Source organism: Passer domesticus, chromosome Z, assembly GCF_036417665.1.
Source record: "Passer domesticus isolate bPasDom1 chromosome Z, bPasDom1.hap1, whole genome shotgun sequence".
NCBI classification, from domain to species: Eukaryota; Metazoa; Chordata; class Aves; order Passeriformes; family Passeridae; genus Passer; species Passer domesticus.
Genome location: NC_087512.1, coordinates 24022355 through 24047684, shown reverse-complemented (window position 1 = coordinate 24047684; position 25330 = coordinate 24022355). Strand labels below are relative to the sequence as shown.

At 37.7% G+C, this 25330-nt stretch overlaps 2 protein-coding genes and 1 long non-coding RNA gene across 15 annotated transcripts in view; 1 reads left to right on the top strand and 2 right to left on the bottom strand.

Annotated features, from left to right (window-relative positions):
* The window catches only part of ARSB (arylsulfatase B), a 187520-nt gene extending 184800 nt beyond the window's left edge, over positions 1-2720 (bottom strand). For 3 of the 4 annotated variants that reach the window (XM_064405665.1, XM_064405666.1, XM_064405664.1), the window contains exon 1: positions 2402-2720. In XM_064405665.1, coding sequence (XP_064261735.1) covers positions 2402-2692 — 291 coding nt within the window. In that variant the 5' untranslated portion in view covers positions 2693-2720. The remainder of the gene's footprint in view (positions 1-2401) is intronic. The other variant, XM_064405663.1, reaches the window with a different exon arrangement.
* Positions 2721-2806: 86 nt separating this feature from the next.
* LOC135289565 (uncharacterized) lies at positions 2807-19819 on the top strand. Of its 3 annotated transcripts, XR_010352307.1 has the most exons (6): positions 2807-2917; positions 4342-4393; positions 8943-9059; positions 13885-15112; positions 16584-16662; positions 17054-19819. It is a non-coding gene; the product is annotated as an uncharacterized LOC135289565 (long non-coding RNA). The 3 variants fall into 3 exon arrangements; XR_010352308.1 differs by lacking the exons at positions 16584-16662; positions 17054-19819 and having other exon boundaries at positions 13959-16311; XR_010352306.1 differs by lacking the exons at positions 16584-16662; positions 17054-19819 and having other exon boundaries at positions 13885-16311.
* Positions 7719-25330, bottom strand: part of DMGDH (dimethylglycine dehydrogenase) — a 39432-nt gene continuing 21820 nt past the window's right edge. For 7 of the 8 annotated variants that reach the window (XM_064403255.1, XM_064403254.1, XM_064403252.1 and 4 more), the window contains exons 11-16: positions 22989-23119; positions 21015-21232; positions 19970-20127; positions 18622-18681; positions 9226-9360; positions 7719-8472 (exon numbers count right to left, since the gene is read on the bottom strand). In XM_064403255.1, coding sequence (XP_064259325.1) covers positions 8257-8472; positions 9226-9360; positions 18622-18681; positions 19970-20127; positions 21015-21232; positions 22989-23119 — 918 coding nt within the window. In that variant the 3' untranslated portion in view covers positions 7719-8256. Of the gene's footprint in view, positions 8473-9224; positions 9361-16670; positions 16843-18621; positions 18682-19969; positions 20128-21014; positions 21233-22988; positions 23120-25330 lie in introns of those variants that run through there. The other variant, XR_010352304.1, reaches the window with a different exon arrangement.

Below are 25330 nucleotides of genomic sequence, written 5' to 3'. Positions count from 1 at the left end.
ACAAACACACACAAAGCCTTTTATGCTTTTAGCTAGAAATCTAACAGGTAAGAATTATCATTATGGTCTGTTTGAAGTCTAGGGACTTCTCAAGATGGAGTGAGACATTTCAAATGGGATTGAAATGGGCAAAAATGCACATGGCAGGTGAATCTATCAAGCTTTTGCCTGGATCAGAGATCAGTCACTGGAGGAAAGGTCAATGAAAGAAAAATAGTTTTCTGTTACTCTTCTAAATGTACATTATATATACACACTTGTGTATTTATTTGCATGGTTTAAATGAGTACAAGCATATAGAAAGCATTTGAATATGGGGATGACACAAGCTTCACACTGACTAGATCTGATATTCAATAGTTCTAATAAAGTTTCTACTCTTATTAAGTTGTGAATTTTGTATTTGTTCACGAAACTATCACTGATAACAATATTTTGAGTAGTATATCACACTTGATATAAGGAACCTCCTCAGTGACTGACATTATAAGCTGACTTTTGTCAACTTCTCTGTCTTCTCCACAATCAAAAAGGCACTTCCCTAAACCTAGGCCTGCCAATATATGTATACAATTATACATGTCTTCTTTATATATTAAATATTTCTAGCAATCTGTGTGTGTCAAAGCACAAAGTCTCCAACATCCCCTGGAGCAGATGACACCAGATTTTATGACTGCGCTAAGCACACCAGTGTAGCAAGCTGTATGACTAACTTTGAAAGAATTGCTTTGAAATTTAGCAACTCTCTGAACTAACTTTTAAAACAAATAAGCCTTGATCTTAGGCAACTGGGAGAGGCCCTTTTCTAAAGGGCCTATTACTTTCTCATTTTCTTTGAACAAGGAGATTCCAAAAATTAAATTATAGTATAGTTTTATTCTATATAAAATATTTTAAATACTTTAAAGTGCTTTATTACAGAAAGCATGAATGTACAAATCGCACAAACTAGCAAAGCATTGTAATTTCTTGCAATGTATCTGGAAAATTAGAAAAAGGACAAGGAGGCAATTATAAAAAAAAATCTATAGCTATCATAGACCAATACCATTGATTTTCTTTTAGACAGATTGCAAGGTGACTACCAAAGTTTCAGCTCCAGATTTAGGTTACTTTCTCAAGTTTCTAAGTAACTATTAATCATATCCATGGACACAACAATTTTTAAAAAGATCCCACATATTTTCTGCATAACATAATTATTTGATGCATAATTGCTGCTGCACAGAATGCCTCCACTATTAAAAAAAATAAATAACTTCAGTTTTCTAATATTATTTCACACAGTTGCAACATGGTCAACATTAAGATTATTGAATTTTCAAGCCAGATGTATGGCATTAATTTAAATACAGACTGAACTATAGGTATTTTCAATGTCCACTTTTAAGATGTGATGCAGCAGTGGCCCCTTTCTTAGAGTGCACTTTCAGATTATGAACTGTATTTTAAAAATATTCACTATGAAAAAATATTTTAGGTTATTTAACAGAACATCAAGGGTTGGTAAAGATAATGTAAATTGCTTTTTCCTATTCATCATTATTCATTCTTGGACTTTTCAGGAACGAGACAAATGTTGCTTGGAAAGAGTGTCACCCAGAACAACGTTCCTGCAAGAAGAGACAGTATTCACTAATACAGGATAACACTTATTTTCTTTCACTCGGAGCAGTTTATTTGGCAATCACTATGGTTAGCATGGATGTGCAGGACTTCTTGAGACACAGGGGAAGTTTCTGAAACAAATTTAACCCTTTGAGAGTTTCTTTCTTCGGTCTATGCTGTGTGTCCATACTTTCTTTCCCACCCCCCACTCCCCATGTTTTTTGCCAAAATTGCAAAAAGGATGGGAAAGGGTAAAATTATATCGGTATTACAAAGGCCAAATCTTGCACCTGTACAACTGGGAAAAAAAAGTGGGAAAATCAGGAAACTACTACGAACTATTTAGAGTAATGACCACTCTGTGCACACTCCCATCGAGGAGGGCAGAACATCACCTCCCGTACCAGGTGGAGGTGACGCACGTGGGCGCTGCACTGGAAACATGTAGCAACAAATGAACAAGTAATGCCCATCTGCTTCTGTCTGCGTCTCACCCGCGTTGTCCAGTGAAAAAATATCCAACAAGCAGGCGAATAGGGAAAAAATATTTTCCACGACAGGCTGCCGTGCCTATTAATCCAACCGAAGCACAGAGGGCACCTCGGCTTCTCTGGAGAAGAACAATTTGCACTGATTCCACGTCTACTTTACTGCCGAGCTCGCCAGGCGAAGTCTGCCGCTTCAGAGCGGCTGGTTTCCGCAGCGCAGCGGCACAGAGACCCGGCAAGCCCCAGCGCACGGGGGCTGCCGAAGCGAGCCGGGAGCACCCAGGGCTGGGAGCCCGCCCTACCTGGTAGCGGCCCGAGAGGAGCTGGCTGCGGGACGGCGTGCACAGCGGCTGGGTGTAGTAGCGCTCCAGCCGCACGCCGCCCGCCCCCAGCGCGTCCAGCCGCGGCGTGCGGATGGCAGAGCCGTGCCAGCCCACGTCGCCCCAGCCCAGGTCGTCGGCCAGCACCAGCACGAGGTGCGGGGCGGGCGGGCGCGCCGCCGCCGGCCGCGGCAGGCAGAGGGGCAGGCAGAGGGGCAGCAGCCGGCTGAAGCACAGGCACAGCAGCCGGCTGAAGCCCGCCCGCCGCGCCATCCCCGCCAGCCGGAACTGGGCCGCGGAGCCCGCCCCGAGCCGGGGCCCGCCCGCCGAGCGAGCGCGCGGCCCGGGGCGGAGCGGGGAGAGCAGGGCGGGGCTCGGGCCCGCTGAGGGAGCGCTGGGGGCGGCGTGTGGGGGGGTGCGGGCGGTGCGGCTTTACACCGGTGGGTTTTGGTATTAGCTTGAAAAGGAAATTGAAAATATTTTGCCGGTGTTTTCAAGGTATGAGACCCGCTGATGCTGGCGGTCTCTTCTAATTTTGTCTTCCTTCAACTCCTATGTTAAACACCCGGTTCAAACGTCGGAGCCATTCCCAGGGGAGCTATGTGCAGGCTTGTGTCTCAAATCATCTGTGGTTTTAAAGTCCTGTCCATAATGTTGACTGAAGTCAGTGCAACATTATGAGGACAGGACAGAGTGCATTCTCGTAAAATTATCTGGACTGTTACTTGTGCCTTCATAGCGGCTCATCCGTCTTTTATACTGCTGGGCTACAGAGCTTGCTCTGTGTGTCAGCACAGTAAGGCAGCTGCAGCACTCACACGGCCTTGCTGCTGGCCAGTGTGCAGGACAGGGAAAAACAAGCTGCAACCATCACTGAGATGCAGCTGAGCTGAGCGAGGCGGCGATTATTCCTGTTGGAGAAACTCTCCTGTCAGCATCAGCTGCTAGTGCACACACACTCACCCCCACACAGAGAGAGAGACCCATGTGTCTGCCCTCCCCCTTCAACCCCCAGACCCCTGCAAAATCATAAGCAGCCCGTGATTTTTCTCTCCATTTTGTCCATTCAGATGAGAAGCCTAGAACGAGGTCTGGCTGTAAGATGGTGCTTGTGACTGTTACAGTGTAGGAAGGAAGTGAACTAACACAGAAGCAGAAATAGCAGCAATTTCAACAGGGCTGTTTCTTCAAGCCATGTAATTGCCTAAAGCAATATTGCAATCCACCTTAGTTATAATCTTGATGTGAAATCTAAGAGAGTGAAAGGACAGAAATAGCTGTCAACTATGGTCAAGTTTGTTCATCCATGGAATATGCATAAATTTCAGCGGCCAGTGGAAGATCAACCATATATTTCCCATTCAGTTAGAATGGTAAATATGTGTATTCCCAAGTTTATATAGCCCTTTGGTAACAGGCAAGAACAATCCACATTAAAATTTGTTTTTTCTCAGTTAGAAAGCCAAATATTGAGTATACTGGTCTCCTGACTATTTCCTGACAAGTTTCTGCAGGAAAAAAGTTCCTGCTTGTTTTAGTGGGATCTAGTAGATAAACCTATGAAGCTACCAGGTTGGGTTTCTTAAAATCCCACAGGTTTCCCTGCTGGTTTGAAAACAGCAGCTATGATGAGTGATCTCAGCTTTTTTTCTGCAATGAGAATGTACTACAATCTGCAGTCAGTACTGGAATGAGAAGCAACAGTACTGTCCTAAAGTCAGTTTTCTTCAAAGTAAATTCCAGGATTACTAACAAACTGGTGTGTGACTAAAAGTAGTATTTTCCTTCTTGAAATGTGATTCATACTGTTCAAAAGCTGCAAGGTTCCATTTTCTCTTGTTTCTAGTTCAGATCCCACGACCAGTCTCAAATGTCTCACTGAACTATTTCTTTTTCTAACATCTTCCGTGTCTTTTTTACAGGTTTGAAGTTTCATTCAAGTTTTAGCACAGAAACCCTTTTTGTTCTCTCAAAGTAAGTACTTTGAAAATCTGCACAGTGCTGGTGAAACCAGAGAATTTCAAACAAAATTAATAATTTCTATTCACCTTTCATATTTTCAAAGTTATCATGGTGTTCAAATGTAGCTGAATTCATACTTTCTTGTAGAGAAGCGTAAAGAGTTATATACTGGTTATCCCATGCCACTAGAACTGGATAACCTTGTTGCCTGACCATAGTTAGAACATTGGATTGAACTGTTTTAAATGTATACTGCAGGTACTGCACAGTCACAGTCTGAATGTTGCTGCCTGTCATGTTTTCTAGGATTTTTGGCATTTTATTTATTTCATTACTACTTGAGAGAATTGGAACCCCAACCAGAAAAATCTATTTCTCTCAGACAGTATTCTCTTGAATCAAAAGAATAAATCCAGGAAATGGTCTATGTTTAGTCTCTTACATTTCAGTTTGTCTTTTCTGAGTTTGGGGTTGAATAATCTGGATGTTGCTTTGGGATCAGTGATTAAAAAAGTCATTAGCATGTCACATAAGGTTACAGTATCAGTGTGAATTTATTATGCTGTAAAAAGCGTGAACTGGATTCTTTTTGCCATAGCATATGGAAACTTGGAAAAAAAATCAAATGGTAATAGCAGCATCTACTCTGCTGTGCAAAAACTCTGGAGATGGAAAAATACAGGAAAATGGCAAACAAAACTGTCTGAGAAAACTGCTTTTTACATACCCTGATTTGATGATTTCAGAAAATTTCCTAGATGACTGTCATTTTTTCACCTTATTGCAGATGTGTCTCCTCTGTTAGCTAATGAGGTTAAGACTCTAAAGAAGTCCCTACCAATCTTACTGCACTGTTTGATTGGTTAGAAGCCTTCTTAAAACTCAATACAATACTTAAACATTCTTGCTCTTATTTACTTCCTCTTGCTGTGTCTTGGCACAAGTTTAGGCAACACCATATCTCAATCTGTAACGAAAAGAAGTGACAGGAATATACAGTAGCTGCTGAACACTTCCCCCACCTCATTTTTTCATGGTTTTGTACTTTAAAAAAAAATAACTTTAAAGGATTGACTTGACAGGATTGACCCTGTATGTTGGCATTATTTGTAAACCTTTGTCTTGATACAGTTTCATTTATCCGTGCTGTGCAGAATGCAATGTTGAGCTGTTCTGATGAATATTCAGTAAGCTGACGTGGGTATCAGAGCAGTAAAAAGAAGCCAAGTCAAGTAGGAAGCACTTTCAAACATTGCTATCACAGCTACAGCACCTCTAATTCTCAGCAATCCGTGCTACTTCTGATGTCTCTGCTCCTGAATTCATTGTCAAAGAGAAAGCACAAGCATTCTTAAGATGTAACAGAGAGCAACAAGATATTTAATTTGCCTTACATGTGGTCAGCGATGAATCAGAAGTTGTTTTAATCTTGTAAATTGACTGCAAGAAAGAAACTATATTGCCTAGACCGAGAAACATTGTTAGCTTATCTAAATCTTGCAATTAAATGAAACTTAGAACCATGGAATATGCTGATTGAATTGGAAAGGACCCACAAGGCTCATTGAGTCCAGCTCCTGGCCTTGCACAGGACAACCCCAAGAATCACCCTCTGTGCCTGAAAGCATTGTCCAAACACTCTTTGAACTCTGACAAATTTAGTGCCATGATCATTTCCCTGCGGAACATGCTCCAGTCCCTAAAAACCCTGTGGGTGAAGAGTCTTTTCAAAACATCCAACCTAAACCTTCTCCAACTAGGCTTCAGGCCATTCCCTCAGGTTCTGTCACCAGCCACCACAGAGAGGAAATCAGTGTCTGTCCCTCACGATGAAGTTGTGACCTCAGCCACTCCTCACACAGCTTTTATTATTGGCCAGGCGTGACTTGGGTCACAAGACCTGTCAGTGAGAAAGCGCCAAAGAAATCAGTGTCTGGGCTTGTATAACACTACACTGTAAAATGAGCAAAGTCTGCATCAGCTGCACGTAGACATTAGGGGCTGGGAGGTTACAGCTGGAAATGCAGTACAAGCTGCTGGAGGGTACAGGTTCTGAGTTCACTTGACTGTAGGAATGGTATCTGCTATTCATTACTCTTTGCTCAGGCTGCAGAAAGCCTGTCCCTTCTGCAGTCAGATTGATCCAGCTGACATATTAATCTTTCTTCTGAGTCAGAAAAGGAGTTACAAACCTGATTCTAATTGTCGGGCTGGGAGATGGAGGCATTGTGGGAACACTTTTGGCATAGCAAAGCTAATTAGGAAAGTATAGATGTCTCAGAGTAACTGTTAACACTACACTCCAGGATGTGGTGTCTAGTGAATTTGCATAATCTTGGGAAATACTGAAATTTAAAACTATGTTTCTAAGCATTGTTCTTTTTCTCCAGTCTAAATAAAACCATATAACATTGTGTTGTACTTCAGATTTCTCAAATGCTTACAGAGTCACAGTGGTTAAGTGCCTCATTACAAATAATGTTATCTTTAGAAAAAGCAACATTTTGATGGTTCAGCACAATAGAACTGAATCACTTATGAAAGTGTTGCAGAGAATAATTTCTGAATGGATTTTTTCACTCAAGATAGTATGACATTCAAACCTGGCAGAACTCATATATTTAATTTTGACCTGCTTTATAAAAGACATTCAAAACAGCACAATGTAATGTCAGCTTACTTTATCAAGAGTGAGTGTTCATTACTCAAATTGTGTTTCTCCTGGTAGATACTATTTATACATTTGCTTCTTTGCTGAAGATTTAGAGGCACCAACTCTCTTGAAGAAAGTGCATTTTGAACATGGTTTATACATACTTTGAAAACATGCACGTATAGCCTAAAGGACAGCATTACTGAGTTGGAAATTTTAACATTGTTATTGAAGAGAATTGTTCAGAATATTATTGAACTCCAAATGAGTGTTTTATTAATTTAGTGTGTTCCCATCATACACACTATCCCAATGCTGCTTACTTGGATTATAGAATATTTAACACTCAATAAAGCTCTTTTACTGTGAATTTAATTATATATTTTCATTGTTAATATTTCTATGGAATAATATATGGCTCATGATTAACAGTAAGAAAAGACTGACCATCTCTGGGGCCTATCTAGTGGTTCAGATTTAATGTAGTAAATCTTTAAGCTTTGTTCAGAAATTGAGTAGTAATAGTGTTTGTTATAGCATATTATATGTAATATGCCAGATGATTTTGTAAAATAGTGAAGAATGGGCTTCCTACAACTGTTTCATTGAGAAGAACTAGATTTTGGACTTCTATGAGAATTTCTGCCATGCTGACACGCAGAGAAAAAAATGCTCAGAGTTCAGTTTACCTTTAGTAATGCCTTTATTATTTTAATGGTTAATGATATGTCTTTCAATTCTTTATGAAGTATTCTGTGTAGAACTGGTGACATGATTTTATGGTAAGCTTGCTATTCGTGTGTAAAGAAGACACGATAAACCACTTTACCTCAAGGGCAGGTAAAGGAGGAACTGTGAGTGTGAGGGAGGGGGAGGAATTTGCTATTGGACAGAATCAAGAGCACACTTCTCATATGGATTAACGCAGATCTGTTAGCCATTGTGGGAGCAAGCTGAATCAGTGATGTGCTCATTCCCTGCCACTGTGCTCAAGCACTACTGGGAAGCAGAACAGATGGCAGCTCATCAGCTCTGCTCAGTTCTCTAATGTGAACATTGCACACAGGGAATTAGAAGTAATGCCATTGAATTTCTCACTTATGTATGGCAATGAAGATTTTGAGTTTAGTAATTCGAATATGTGAGTAGTTTAATTCTCTTAATTATATGCATATTAATAGCAATTCTCCTACTGCACAATTTGCTGTATCCCCATCTGTGTTTATATTTTGGGACTTTCACCCTTTCTCTTAAGGCGCATCCTTGTTGGTTCAGTCAGCACCAGTGGCTCCTCTATAACGGCTGCTGGATAATTTTTACCTAAAAGTTCAACTTCCAATTTCTGTCCAACTTTGCTGAGTTCCATGGGAACATACGCGAAAGCTAGACTCTTCTGAGCTCCATAGCTGAAACATCCAGATGTGGTATTGCCAATAACCTGGAAAAAACCAAAACCAATTGTATTTATTCTCAAGATGCAGTGGATTTTCTGGGGAAAGAAAAAAACCTAACAAACAAAAAACCAAAAACACAGCAGCAAAAAGAAAACAAAAAATAAACCAAAACCAGACAACCAACCGAACTAAAAAAAAACACCAAACCCCAGCCAACAACCCAAACAACCAGACATCTCACATTTTGGTTTATAGACTTCAGACATCCTGCAAGTTTCAAATGTGTCAGGCAGTTCATAATATTCTCAACAGAGACTAACACCACCTGAAACTGGGAAGTTCTTGCTTCTTAAAAAAATACCCTGTTCTTATTATGTTTAATTAAGTTTTCACTGGAACATATACAATACACATGCATATGTTTATTATCTATAACAATTTAACTGCTACTGAATATTTCAACACAATCTGTGAAGTGTGGAGCCCCAAACTTTGCTGTTTAATTTCTTTTCAGGAGCAGAAGTGTTTTCTTAGAACAGCAGTGAACTTGCAGAAGAAAAGAATGGATGACAATACATTAGTCTGTTCTAGCCCTATTTTCAGTGACTTGACAGCATTTCACATCTTCTCTGTAGGTATTTAGTCTTTACTTCTTGCTTGAAGATTAGTGTGTTTAGCATAGCTTCAAATTGTTCTGTGCCAGTAAAATACAAATAATGCATTCACACTTGAAACACCAAGATTCTGTTCATGGAGAATTAAGACTGATTTTTTGCAACATGAACTATAGTCCTTGCCTTGCCATTGTGCCACACGCTTTCATTTCCCTCTGGATCAACATTATCTGTTTCCAGGGTGAGATATACCAGCCGTCGTTTGAGCCCCTTTTCTTTAATCTGCCTCAGTGCTTCTTTTCCTGTAAAGTCTGCTGCCTGAAAAAATACAAGATAATGATGATATATGCTTATTTGGGTTCTCCAATATGTTTAGAGATATAAATATTTACATGTATCTTAATGTTTTTGCCCATCACATGAGTATATTGTATGAAATGTAGATGAAATCAAATCTTTAGCAGACAGTATATCTTGTATCTTGGTATTTTTATACTAGTACATTATATTATATACATACATTATATTATATAATATATATTATATATTTATTCTGCATATTCATTTTCCTAGATCCATAATTCCAATGTAGTGGAAACACATACATACTGAGCTGTGGTAAAGACTATCTGCCCAGTTAAGGTTGTAAGCCAGAAGACTGTACATCATTTCAGTGTCTATGAGAAGAGGTGAATTCCAATGCCCAGATCCTAAAGTCTGGGCCTTGCTCTGTCAACACACTTCCTTTTGAAGCCATCATCAAAATATGACAGTAACCTGTCAGTATTCCACTTTGACATCTCTGCCAGGCTGCGCAGCTGGCAGTTTACTCCATATTCCTGTTTTAAAGTAGGCACATTTTGTTCCCTTATTGACCATTTTATAGGATAACACAGCATGTTTTGTAAAGAATACTGCTATTTTCTGGAGTTCCCTTTTTCAGCCTGCTTAGGTACAAGCAGATTCTCATATTTTCAGAAGACTGCACAAATGAGTGACTAGTATGGGGTAGTCACGGGCAAGTTTCAGAACCCTCAAGGGTCTATAGGGCAGTATTTACTGTATCTGATCACACTGAGCTGATTCTATCACAGGAACATTTAGGTAGAAAAGAGCCTCTAAGCTCATTGAGTGCAATCTTTCCCCAATCACTGCCTTGTTAACTACAGCACAGCATGAAGTGTCAAGTCCAGTTCTTTCTTGAACACCTCCAGGGATGGTGACTCTACCACCTCCCTGGACAGGCCTTTCCAATGCTTAACAACCCTTCCCATGAAGAAATTCTTCATGATGTCCATTTTTTTTCCTATGGCATTGGTCAGACAGAACAGAAGAATTGTATTCAAACTAAATTACCAAACACACACGCGCCTCCCCAGGGGCAGAAATATAACAGCAGTTACAAAGGCCTCTAGCTTTCCAGTCTTTGCTTCACTAGCAGGGAAAGCCATTTTAAGGCATCTTAGGTCTGAAGAAGGAATTATATTAATTTGATGAGTGTTTCAGGGAAAAGAAATGAAATATTGTTGAAGTCTTCAAAAATACTATTTCTGGTAATGTTCTTTAATTTCAGTAGAGAATTATTGCACTGTCAGAATTACAAGCAACACGTACTTGGAATAGATATTATACAGTTAGTTCATGTGTTCCTGTATTTCTTGCGGTCCACATAAATCCATGTGTAGGCTCAGAAGACATTATTTAAGTGATGAAGAGTTTTGCACTATGAAAGGCTAGGATCTGTAAGCAGTTGTGAAAAACAGCTTATGAATCACTTAAGGAGCAGTTAGTCTGAAAATCAAGGTGATTCAACTGGGGATAAAGCCGATACTGCACATAAAGATCAGAGCTGACACTCTTTGGAGGGAAAAAAGCATGAAATACAGCTCAGATCAGAAAAAATCATTTTGGAATATGTCAAGATGCAGCTGCAAAATATAAAGCAAAGATCTAACACCAGAGAATAACCAGCTACTGGTAGTTCCCTCTCACTTTTCTACTACATGGTGGGTGCAACTCTACGAAACTCTACAAACTAGAAATGCAAATAAGACTGTATACCAGAGCACAGCTCACAGACTAAAATCCGCTGCATAACAAAGAGAAATACCAAGAAGTAAACATTCTACAGCGATACCTAGCACCGAATCAATTCCTCCCTATTCATGCTAATGTAATGTCAGGTATTTAATCACATGGAATGTCACTGTGGAACTAAACGCAAGTATTCAAATGCAATGTTATATGCCCTAGGTATGGAAACCACAAGCAGATAGCAGGCTTTAGAATCTATCTAAGCATGGATTGTTTTTTGACTGTTGCTTGCAGATGCAAAATGAAATCCTTTCCCAATTCATTCTAACTGGGCCAAGCTTTTGGCCACCTGGAATAAACCACTACATAGCTATTATGCTAACTGAAGAGGCATATGGGGGATTTAATGTAAAGGGCTTGTTCTTTGCTATCTTCTGTTCATTGAAGATGAAGAATATTCCAGTCTTTTTAGAATGATAGCTTGGAAAAATAACCAGGACATAACCTAGAATTCAAACTCTACAAAATACATGCCTCTCATATACATACACACCTACTGCAAAAATGTGTGTATCTACATGTATAAATACATAAACAGATGCATACGTACATACATACATATTTGAACACTACATGAACATGCATAAAAATAGATGTGTATATATAATGCACAACTGCTGAAGCCTATATACACTTCTAAATATTTAAAGCACTGTCTTAAATTCCAACTATAGGAATTCAACTAGTTCAGTTTACTTCTTTTACAGTTCTTGGCTACCCATGTCAATTTCACACTAATGTATTCCGACCATTATTCATTTTTGTTTTTTAAGTGTATGTGCATGGGATTGTTTGTTCCAATCAAAACAGATTTTGTAAGCTGATGCTTTCAACCTCACTCTGGATATTTTTGGTAAAAAAATGCTTCCTCTTTCTAGGAGAAAAATAGTCAGTTTGCATACCGCTTCTATTTGCTTTATCTTGTCATACAAAATATAATACAAAAAATAATCCTACTTAAACCAGTATAACCCGATAAATTAATATTTAAAAAAGCCCCAAACCAACAAAACGAAAGAAAAATAACAGAAACAAATGAAAACACTACACAATTCCAGCCTTGAATCAAATTTAAAGCTGCTCTTCACTGTCAGAGTTAAAAAAAAAAATTACTTGACATGTAGGAACAATGTAAAATGTTTGTATGAGTTGAAGTAAAGACAATCCTAAAAAGCTAAGCTTAAAATAGAGAAGACTTTCCATTACTTTGGCAAGGAATTCCCAAAGCACTGGCAGATGTAATGGTTTTAACATAAAATAAAAACCCTTCTTAGACACCAAAGATAAAGACAATATCTGCTGTTTAGCTTCATTTAATTTGAGTGCAGTTCACCAGGTAAAAATATGGGCTGTTCTTTTTACTTGTGTGTTAGATAAGTTTAGATAAAATTAAAATTAAAAATCATATCACAAAGACAAATCAGCCAAATTTTTAAAATAACACATAGCTAAAGGGATACTACTGATTAGTTCATCTATTAACATCCTGTATATACGTATTTGTCTTATCCTTCTTTAATAAGCTTTTACTTCGTGTTATTTGCCATGTGTTCAATAGCACAAGATAAACCCACTGTCTTTAAGAAAGAGTATACAAGACAATAACCAAGGTGATTTTTTTATGCACAGTGAGATACCTTGAGGAGTTTAACTCACTGTGTTTCAAATGTACCTGGCTTTCGATGGCACCCCAATCCTAATTGTAACCCTCTGTAAAAACCTCTTCTAGTTCAAGGGAAGCAAAGGAATAGAAATTATATATAAGTCTTTCAAAAACTTTTTTTTTCATGTTTCTCAGACTGTGCAGTTTATCAGAATTAAGTTGAAGTGTCTGAAAAGAAATATGCTATATCTGTTCAACAGTTAGTTGCAACAAAAATATACAACTCTCTCAACAAGAAATTGCTGTAATTTATTCAGAATACCATTTAGGACTGTGGGCATAGAGCCAAATTATGAACACAAAGTGACCCAACAGAGTAAGGCAGCACCAACAGCTGCTGTCATCTACTATAACCATAATGTTACAACACTCTGGAGGCAGCCTCTATACAGTATTTTGAAAATTTTCATAGCTAGATGCTCTTTAATTATTTCAGGGTAATATTCCAAGTGATATCTGCCTCACCAGCCTGATAAATGAAAATAATTTTTCTTCTCAGAGGGCAAATATTTGACAAGTTTCTTTTTCTGTAGCAAATCAAATTTGCAACTTACACCACACAAAAAATTTTTAAGGGAGGTGTCCACTCTGTATGTATGGCACCTGCACCAATCCATCTTTCATTCAATTCACCTAAACTCTTCTTGTATGCAGTCAGCTCTAGGAAGTTCATACAATGGAAACAACTGATTAATTACTGAATTATTTTGGCTAAAAATCCCTATCTAAGTGGGTGCTTATTCCTTTACATGGCCAAAGAAACACACAGAGAATCACACAGATGTACATTTTATACATATAACAAAATCTTTGCAGATTCTTTCTAACATGTTTCCTAACCTGTATAAATTTATGGAATATGTCCTCCATCTTCTGACCTTCTGGACACCAAATGTTATAATGATAGAATAGAGTTCCACTCATTCCTGAACTTCAGCTTGAATGGGTACAGGACTTACGTGGAAAAGTACACTCAACAGGTTATAGGCATAATAAATGGGATTGAAAGGAGGGGGAGGGGGAAGAAGTACCATGCCCCATCTCAAATTTCCTATCCATCACTCCATCCTTTTTCCTGTCCCCAGGCTCCTTAGCCCTTCTTCCGTAAAGCCTCTGCTCTTTTTTCTTCCTCATCTCCCCTTTCTTGTGTGGAGTAAAGCTGGCATGGAACACAGTCTTATTCCAGGTTATGGAGTGAAGTCAGTGACCACTATTGTAGTCATTCCTCTCAGAACAAAAGGGAAGCAAGATGGAAAAGAGAAGCAAGGGCAGACAATGGCAATCAGGAGGAGCTGCAGGAATTCTTGAAGCTCAGGCTGTTCCACACCAAGACCATGGAAACACGAGTTGGACAAAAACAACTGAGGAGCACTTTTGGAGAGTGGTCAGGACAGAAAAAAATTACTAGAAAGAGGAGGAATAAAACTGTAGATCTAAGCCTGCTATCAAAGGAATAAAAGGGTGGAGGCACATCCTTAGAACAGCTCATCCTTGTTTCCTGAGAGATAACATCTTACATATTGTTATGTTGGAGGATAGGTCACTACTCCAGGACTGGATCTTGTCATTCACTTACCTATATGAAGCTGAAAGGTGTGACAAAACTTCTATTCATAATGCATACCAAAGCAATTAAATACTCATGTGTCTAACAGGTGTAATAGTGAAAACCAGCAAATGTCTAAGTGAGAAAAAGAGATGGGACTTGTAGCCTGAGAGATGTGCTTTGACAATGATATTCAAGCAGCCACTGAGCAAGGATGGAGGAGATTAAATGCAATTAGTGATAAGCAGACAAGGAAAAAAACAAGAATCAAATTACAAATTGGTAATTTGTATTACCAATTTGCGTTGGTAATACAAAAAAAAAAAAGGGAAGTAGGGGGAAAGAAAACCCTAACCCTGGCAGAATAGACATAAGAAAAAAGAAGACATTCTGGATATAGAAAAATCTGGAAAGAAGTTTGGAATTAAGAACAAAAAACCTGCCCCAGTAAATAAAGAGGGCTGATGCAAAGAAACACTGCCTCAGAAAATAGTAGTTTCTCCTAGTGGAAACAGACAAAACATGAGTTAAGCACTTGGATCCTGACTTATAAGAGAACACTAGAGCAGAGTTCCAAAGGGTTTCCTTCATCTACTGAATTCCCTTCCCAAGCCACGGTGCTGTTCCCACGGTCTCTGTTTCTGCAGCAAGCACGACCAGGAGATGGCAGCCTTGGATTCAGCAACACAAGCGCAAACCCAACAACAGCCAACTGCGGACTTGGAACTCAGAAAAATCCTTCTGAAAGAATTAATTTCCGTGAGTTGGTATGAAGATTTTTCACTCTAACATCAAGTTTGATAGGGATCTCTGGTGCATTACAGTCAGGAGAAAAATAAGGCTATTTTAAGCATTCAGAAGTGATATCTTTGAGTACTCAAAAATCTGAGCAAGTACAAATGTATGGAACAGTATTAGTGGATGTGGACCAAAAAGAATTGCAGATTTTTTCCTTAATGAAGGAAGTACACTGCTTCTTTTTGTAGCAGACTGCTTATCAATGAGACGAGGCTATGTAACAGCTATCTAACTAACTTACTAAAAGTAATTGAACAGCCAAAAAAAAGAAAACAGGTATTTAAAAAACCTCAAACCATTCCTAACCTGGACAGAATTTTGTTGCAAAGTTGTGAAAGATTTTATACTCTAAATTATAAATTGATCCTGTTAGTGTCCCTGCACTTTAGTTAAATTGCAGCCCATCCTGCTCATCTGTGCAAGGAAGCAACTAACACTAACATTAGTGAGACAGGGATTACCAAGCAGACTCTAGAGGAAACCACCTAGAACAAAGCCTCAGAGTTACTGACAAAATGAAAGTTGCCACAGAAACCCTGTGGAAATGTGTTTACTAATTGTCATGTTATAATTTAATACCCTGTGACGTATTAAAGAAAGTCAGCTTCAGCTTTGAAGAGTTTTTCCTGTTATGTATGACAAAAAAATTACTAGTCTGTCTATACATGAAGATGATGCATACTAAACTTTCTAAACACACAGACCATCATCATTTTATGAGGACTTTACATCTCTTCATATATATTCCCCAGATATATGAACGTCCTTTTGTAAAAATTAAAATTCTTTTTGATCGTATTATCTTCACTGGCATCTGGCTCTTCATTCTTTTTAATCTGTTTAGAAACTGTTTTCATTTTCCATGACATTTCACTCAAGATTCACTTATGCTGAAGTCTTTTCACAACAGTTTTGCGAGTATTTCAGCTGCTTGTTGCACAGTAAGAAGCACTCTAGTAATTAACTGAACAGTGCCTTTTGGTTCTAATTTACACAGAAATCAGCACTTTCCCCAGCTGGGTGCGCATGCTTAAAGAAATAATCTTTGTGTGGAGCTGAACAGGCCAAAATGTCAAAAAGAAGTATTTAAGTATCTGTTGCTTGTAATTTTTATCTCATCTACCCTTTTTGAGGGGAATGTTTCTGCAACAATAGAAACAGGTAACAAAATAGTGTTTGGCTTGTGTAGACTCACAGCTGCCTGTAAAGAATGGTGAGGTCTCTGCTATGCCAAATATGCAACAAAACCAGAGGCATGGAACTGGGACTCAAACTGCCAAGAAGCAGAGTAAATAATCTCACACTGCATTTCATGCTACAGTGTTCAGAGTGCTTCCAATAGCTGAATTAGCTCAGGTACCTCTGAAGTGTCAACATATAGTCACAACTGCCCTCATTTAAGTCAATAAAAAACATTGATTATTTCCTTTTTCTCGTTAGCTCAGCAAAACTGGCAGATGTTTCAGGCTGACACACTGCATTTCTGCGGGACATTCATTCATGCCCATTTGTCTACAATGTGAGTACCTGCTCTGGAGAACTTCTCCAACCCTGCCTTTCAACCATGCAGAGTGTGCAGAGCAACTAATGAATCAATTGCTTGTTGCACTTCAATGCTTTCCTATGATCTGCATGGGTATCTTGGCAAGCAACAGCTTTCCAACAGCTTTCCCTGCTTATGGCTGCTTTCCTACATAAACTAAAGGAAAGCAGAAAAAAAAGAAAACAAACAGATGTATCAAAAGGAAATGGAAAGGAAAACAAGTAATAGTAACATATTTTTATTGCCTTCCCTGCAATTCTACTAATCTCTCCTCAAGATGAAAAGGCTTTGATTTGTAAATGCAGCTAAATCCCAATCTATACTGTAGATTAATTCTGTATTTCCCTTGCATGTGTCATTTCCTCAGATTAAGGCAAAATTTTACTACCCAATGGGGAGAGCTGTAACTCCACTACATGTAGGAACTGCCATTTACATCCTTGGGAGCACCCTGCCTCAATCCTGCATAGGTTGGAGAACTTTACCTTCTATAGACAGGTTTAACAGTGAGAGAAAAACACCTTCCTGAGACTGTTCTGTTACATTCAGTGAAATTGTCTCATAAATATAAAAGCATCCTTTTATGTTTAACATATGTTTTCCTGTGCAAAGTTTAAGATTTGTTTTTTATTTAGAGCTGTAACTTAAAGTTCAGGATTCTTCTTATCAGTTCTACAGTGCCTCCATATAACAGGGCAAAAATATCAAGGACCACGTGTTATCTATTTATTACAATTTCAGGTATAAAGGGACCATAAATAATAACAGCTTTTTGCTGTAACACATTGCATCATTGTCAAGATTAAATGTTTTGCAGACATTTTTTTCTTCTTGAAAGAAGAAAAATATATATATTATATACTGTATTTATATTTATATACTGTAAATTTATATCCTTTAATTTACAAATTAATAATTGAAGCAAAAGATTAAGTCAGAAATAGCCTGTCATTTAGGACATCTCACTTGCAATCTCAAGGATCAGATTTTTCATGTTAGAAACTTCAGATCCATTGTGCAAGCAACTACTGTTTGAGTTGATGGAGTAACTAATAGCAGGACATAGCTTTATATCTGCACAGGACATGATTTCACCAGATTTCATGGTCCTCTATTTGACAGAGTTTAGACATTTGGTTTGTGTTTCATTTGGACCATGAAAGAGAATTACAAGCAATTTTTCTATCTATTAGACTAAAACAGAATTTCAATTGCTAAAATATTAATACAAAAAAAAGTGAGGTTGCTAATTAGAGGAGATTGAGCAACATAATTTCTTTTTTATGGCACAGTTAAATTCAACTAGCTCCATTTTCTAACCTTCAAATCAGGTGAAAAGAAGTTATGCGCAGAGGGCCTCTTCAAAAATTTCATGAGCAACTAATTATTCTTTTAACCAATGTACTAATTTAACTTACATTTAACTTATTGTTGTCAGTTGTCCCTAGCAGTTCTAAAAAATATACTTTTTTTCAGTAATTGTTGTAGCAGAGTGGTAGTCAGGGAAAAAAAAATCTAGAGATACCTGCTTCAACAAGAATTAATAGGTTGGTAGAATATTATCACAATATGAACAGGTTTGTTCAACTTGTGTGTATACATGTGTGTGTGTGTGCGCGCGCGCATGTATATGTACACACTTCATGGTTACAAAAGTACATGACTAAAATTTCTCTCTAAAAATAAATCACATGGAGTTATTTTTCATGTAGACAACATTTAGCATTTGCAAATTTCTGATCTACTGTATAATTTTGATAGCAAGGAACATGGGGAAGATTTTTTTAAACAAGTTGCTACTTGTAAAGTAATTATAATTATAGTCATTGTTTTACTAAATCTATTTTATTTTCCAGCTAATGGCATTTGTCATGTTCAAAGACTTAAGAAATAATCTTGGACGTAATAGAACATTTTGAAAATAGTAAGACATACCTTGTTTAGCTTTACAAAGTACTCCAGCCCAGCTTCCAATGGGTTAGTGTCACAGTTCATCTGTTAAAAGATATAAATTCACCATCCATACATTACGGACCATCACAGCTTTTGGACTGGGCATTATTCATTCTATACATCCTTCTATTTACTCCTGTGCCAAAGTCTTTCACACTGCATGCACAGCTTCTGTCTCAATACACTGCAAGCTTCCAACATAGGATTCATATAAGGTATCAATTAACACACCTAATGTGACATACAGATGTGTAAACCACTCATCTGAGTTTCCATATGCAAGGTAAGCACTTTTCAGAAAGAAATATGATTTTTCATCAAAGCAGAATGGAACCTCAAAAAACTGAGTAACTGAGGTATGCACAGCATTTGCAACACAGCAGAGTGGCTTAGCCAGAGAAGGAAATAAAACACAAAGCCGATTTCAGTCACCACCTTCCCATTCAGTGTAGGGGGAATAATTTCTTAAGAAGCACTTGAAGACAGAATGAAAATAACTATCACAGGGCAAGCCAAAAGGACCCCTAAATTCCCACAGTTTCAACCTCTTGAGTTCTTTCATTTCCAAAGGAAAAATGTAAGGTGAAATGAAATTATACTGATTTACCCCAAATTCTCTAGGCCCTTGGCGTAGTTCTTTATTATGAGTTCTGCAGGAACAAGGTAATGGGAAACAAAAAAGTTCCAAATACATTATGAAGCAAAAAAAATTTGCCTTTCATAGTTGTTAGAGAAATAAAACATTTTGAGTACCTCTCAGCCAAACCTTTGATTCTAAAACATGAGAGCTCAGCAAAACCCTCATAATTTTGTTATACATAAGAGGAAAACCATCCATGAATCAAAATGAGTGTTTCTTTGCCAGCAGTGCAATGGAGTATACCACTTGTTTTTATTTAGAAAATCACCAGTAAGAAAGCAGCTTTTCCTGCTTGAGGAAAATTTTCTTTTCATGGTGAATTAAGAAAATTAAACAAATAACAGCTGCACTAACTCTGACTAAAAACTGCATAGTCATAACAAAATTAAAAAATAAAATTAAAAAACCCCACCAACACAACACCTCTCACCCCACAAAAAAAGCCAAAAAACAAAAACCAAAAAAAACCCCAACAAACCAAACCAAACAAACAAACAAAAAAAACCTCCAAAAAACCAAAGAAAAACAAAAAAAAAACAACAAAAAAAAAAAAAAAAAAAACCAAAAAAAAAAAAAAAACAAAAAAAAAAAACAAAAAAAAAAAAAAAAACAAATCTACCAAAAAACCAAAACCAAACCAAACAAACCCAAACTTCCAGAAAGAATAATAAAGAAGTTATATTTCCTGACCTCTGCTCCCCAGGCTCGGAAGCCCTTTTCCAGCCTCAACGTATTTAGAGCATATGTTCCAAAGTCATCAATTCCCTCTTTTTGGCCGGCTTCCATGATTGCACTGTAAAGAGGTACAGAATCTTCTTTTCTATGGTAGAGCTCCCAGCCCAATTCACCTGTTACACAAAAAAGATTAATATTTTAATCAGCTCAGTTAAATGATCCTAATAAATATACTCCTGTCCTTGGTCAAAAGTATGGATCAATGCAGTTAGTGTTAATTCATACTCTAGGGTCAGTTCTATCATATAGCAAGTCTAATTCTAGCAAGAACTACCAGGATTTGTGCCCTACATCTTAAGCAGTGGTACTATTATTCAAATATGAACTGTTAACTGAAAACTGTGGGTAAAAAAACCTATCAAAATAACTGATAAGGAAAGGTCATGTAACAAAGTCACAAGGATAAATTAAGGACATTATGAACAGATGATGACTTGGCAAGTGAACAGCAAATATAACTGAGTGTAAATAAGAACAAGTGTATTTAGCATATTTAGCACAACAGAAAGAGAATATGAATTGCAAGGACTTCAGCTGCTTCAGAATGCTCTCAATTCAGCCTATTACACTCAAAATTGATGTAAAAAGGAAAAATAAGTAACTGGGAAAGCCAAATAATAAGCACTACAGCATTACATTTTCAAGGCACATCACAAACACTAATATACGGTAATCCAAAACCAATTCTTGACGTTGGTTTTGCAGCAAATACCAAAGAGGTTATCAGAACTGGCCTTTTGTTCTGCAAAATAAATATTTACACTATAGGATATTTCTAGAGAAAAAGGTCTTGGAAAACTCAGCACAGACCCTGACAATATCACATTTGAAAATCAATGTACTGTGATGCCTCCCACACTTAGATGCAGCAAATGTAAGATGCAGCAAACCTACTTCTCATTAATATATCACAAGACTTACTTTTCAACATAATTTTAGTGACATTTATTATTTAATTAATTGTCTTGTTCCTTAAGTGTATGTGTTTTCCATTGCTTACCTGTGTAAGATATCCTAATGGCAGTAACAGCAATATTGGAAAGTTTCAGATGTCTACACTGGAGAAACTTAAATGAAGCATCACTTAGGTCTTCATTTGTCAACTTCTGGAGGACCTGTCGTGCATATGGACCTGCTACACTAAGGACTCCCATCTCATCTGTCATGTTTTCTATTTCAACCTTGTATCCACCTCTTGTTATTTTGTCTTCTATCCATCTGCATATAAAACATAACACCGATGTTACACTTCCTATGAAAAAACCTGAGTTTTATAAGATTTTACCAGGTGGGGTTTTTTTGTTAGCATTTCCCCAGCAGTTCCCAGTCCCCCACTCTCTAAAACCAACAAAACTATGTGCTACATTAGATAGACAAATCCATTGTTGATTTCTGGTGAGACACATATAGGAACACAGGCATCTGAGATACAGCCAGGAAAGAAAAGCATTTAAATGGGTAGAACATTATTTTTAAGATAAGAGAAAGAAGTGATCTCCTACAATGACAACAGGTTTGGGCTTGGATCCACAATGTGTTAATAAGATGTTAACATACAGGAAGAGTAAGGAATAAACACTATGAACATAAGAAATCTCAAAATAAATTTCTGTGACAACAGAAACGTTCAAGCAGGTTTGTTGCTTCCTGAATACAGCATTCAAACTATTGGCAGGAAATTAAGTTAGGATTTAATTAAAAACAACAGCTGCAAATTATCTTTCAGGAAGCTCAGAAAATAAATAAAATGGGTACATTTAAAAATCTTACGGAGTACTACATTTTTAAGCAGTATTGTAAGATCTCAGGCCTAGGTAAGTACCAAACAGGACTGCAGAAAATCTGTACAATTAAATACATTAGATCTGGCTCTGCTATTTGGTTTCTGAATGTGACAGTGCTCACACCAATTCCTGTTATGAAACACTACATTATTCTTTGCCTGTTAGGGTAGTGAATTTCAATCTTTAATGTGTTGATTCATTTTGATTTACTGACTTGCCAGCAATCTCCAGTAAGAAGAGCACTAGAAATGTCAATTCCGATGCTCATCTATGAGAAGTAATTTAGTGAAGTCATCCTGCAACTGCTTGCTCTTTTTTTCTCTTTTCTTTTCTTTTCTTTTCTTTTCTTTTCTTTTCTTTTCTTTTCTTTTCTTTTCTTTTCTTTTCTTTTCTTTTCTTTTCTTTTCTTTTCTTTTCTTTTCTTTTCTTTTCTTTTCTTTTCTTTTCTTTTCTTTTCTTTTCTCTTTTCTTTTTTCTTTTCTTTTTCTTTTTTCTTCCTCTCCTCTCCTCTCCTCTCCTCTCCTCTCCTCTCCTCTCCTCTCCTCTCCTCTCCTCTCCTCTCCTCTCCTCTCCTCTCCTCTCCTCTCCTCTCCTCTCCTCTCCTCTCCTCTCCTCTCCTCTCCTCTCCTCTCCTCTCCTCTCCTCTCCTCTCCTCTCCTCTCCTCTCCTCTCCTCTCCTCTCCTCTCCTCTCCTCTCCTCTCCTCTCCTCTCCTCCTTGTGAAAAGAGATCAAAGCAGAAGACTCTACAACAGCATCAAGAAGACTGCACTGCCTATCTGTCTGGGCCAGGTCAGTGCCTCTGGGGTCATCTCTGTTACGAGCCAATTTTCTTTTTTGCGTAAGAGAACACACTAGAAAGGAACAGCCGTGCTGTGTTACATCATGCAATGCCAAGACAAACAGGTTCAACAACAAAACAAGAATTACCTCCAATGAAGTATATTACATAACCGTTAGCAAGTTCTCCATCTTTTTACATCAGCAATAATCCAATACCCAACTGCTTATACTTCAGAATTCAAGTCAACCAAGTTTCTAAGAAACTAAAATCAATAAATAAGTAGAATTCTTGTGAACTTTGTGAAAAAATTGTTGAGTAATAATTGAGAACTTGGAGCTTACTAAAAATTTTTCTGTAGTAATGTGACTGTATAGCACTATGTACTTAATGCATAAAAAATACACTAACCTCAGATCATGGAGTTCTGATCCTGACCCAGTCACAAGCATAAATTCTCCAGGATACAGTTGAGAGACAGTTAGCTCAGCATAAACTTTTCCCCTTGGTGTTAACATATGGCTTATATTTGTGGAACCCACCTACAGAGTAAAATTTGTGATCATTAAGAACACAAAATAAAACCTTTGAATTCTTAAACATCATTAACCATACAGTTATTTGTCTTCATTTGAAAAAAACCATTTTTAATGTTTGCTCTGCTATGCCATAATAGAAGTGGAGAGATGTACATCTGGCCAATCTCAAGCTTTAAAGCAGAAACTTCACTTTTTCCTTTATAGACAAAATGGAAATTTTACAAATAAGTTAAATCAAGACCTTTATAAATATTTCCTAATTATGCATTACACAAGACATTCTTAAGCTACATTTGTTTTCATCTAAATAAAAAAAATCTCCATGTAATTAACAGGAATATTCTTTTTCAGTCCTGTGAATAAGGTTTTAGATCCCAAGAGAATAACATATGCTTTTCCCCTTACTATAAAGAAAGAAATATTGAGCTGGCTTATGCTTTTGTGGCTCTGATTTATGAATGCTTTTCTATTTTTTGTACTTGCTGACTATGAATCTATATGTCTGCACATTTAAATCAGATTCCATATAGAAACTCAATCCCCAAGAGACAGAATTTCAAGTAACGGTTACTCAGTGACCATAAAACACATACATGTTCACATATATATCATCCATAGAAATGTGAATGTGCCATAGCTGTTGTGCTGGCCTGGTTCCAGAGTCAGAATTTAATCTCTCTGCTTTAATCATTCTGCTTTCACCAAAACTTGTTAATAACCCAGTCAGCAGCCAGATTCCATGCAATGAACCAAGCAAGGAAAAACATATTTCAGATATTAAGAGTATTTTTCAGGCCTTATTATCAATTAATTCTGCCATAGTCATTGGCATATTACAGGCATACAGTTGAATTTTCAGGACGTGATGCTGGTCACTCTTAATCCATTTGCAATACAAATATATCTCTGGTAACTCCACTGTATTATTTTATGATGGTGACAAGCATGAATGGGGCTAAAAGTCAGGCAGCATAAATAAGAACAGCTCTGAATGTTGTATTTTGGACTCATAAACTGTACCTTGTGCTTTGCCACCTAACTTTCCCTTAGAATCGCTGATTAAACTCTGTATAAAGAACTTGGTTTGTTCTCATAATTTCCTGTTTAATCTTGATTTCCCTTTACCACATATTCGCATATTCAGCAAGTATTATCCACACCCACTGATGACTCAGTTACTCTGCCTCTACCCCAAACTAGACCAAAGACGAAATTTCAATTCAAATTGTTATCACAAAGTTAATACAGTAAAAAAATATGACTAGATGGAAATTCAAGTTCTTTTTTCTCCTAAGATATCAATCTTGTGCCTTCCCACTAAGTTGACTTTAACCTTCCAGAAGAGCTTATCCATCTTCAAAACTTCTCTGCATACTTGCTGTTTCCCTGTGTTTTCTCCCTTTGGTGTCTGAAGCAACGAAAACTGACACCTATTACAAATACTTAATAAAATTCTGTGCTGCAATGACCGACGCAAGTCATGCAATGTCGGGGTCACTTCAGAAAGGAGCAATCTGCTTGGTGGAGGTGTATCTCTAAAGTGAAAGACACTACATGAGAGTGTTTGACAAAGCAGGAGATAAAAAGGACTCAGGACCAAAACCTGCAGACCAAGAATATGAAATCTGGGGTAGTTTGTCACAGTATGCCATTTTTGAGCACAGCATCATACTCTGAGGATCTGTGAACAGCCACACATGAGAAGAAATGATACATGTGAGGTAAAGTGGAATCTTCTGAGTCTTGGCAACCCTACCTGCACCAGTCAGCCAGGTGTGAAGCAGAGTCAGTATGAGTAGAGGAAAACAAAGGGTTTCATTTGAAAAAAAAAGACAAAGCTTCTCCCTTGGGAAGTCATTCAACTGTGGTCAGGCAAGAGCCCCTTCCACTGTGCTGCTCTGCTGCTCAAGCTGCCACCATAAAGCACAATTTTAGGCAGACAGCTGCCAAGCTCTTCTACTGTAAAAAAATTCCAGGTAGGATTCACTTGCATTTTTTAGAAAAAGATTTGAAACAGAGGAGGCTGTCTGAGGACATAAGCCTGAGTACATAAGGAAATATTTTTTTACTATGAAGTGGCTAAACATGGCAGCCACTTGCCCAGTTAACTCAAAAGCCACCTGCACTCCTAGGCAATGAGCTCCAGGTGATGCTTGTCCAACAGGGGGTTGGACAAGATGATATCCAGCCTCATCCAACCTCATCCATTCTGAT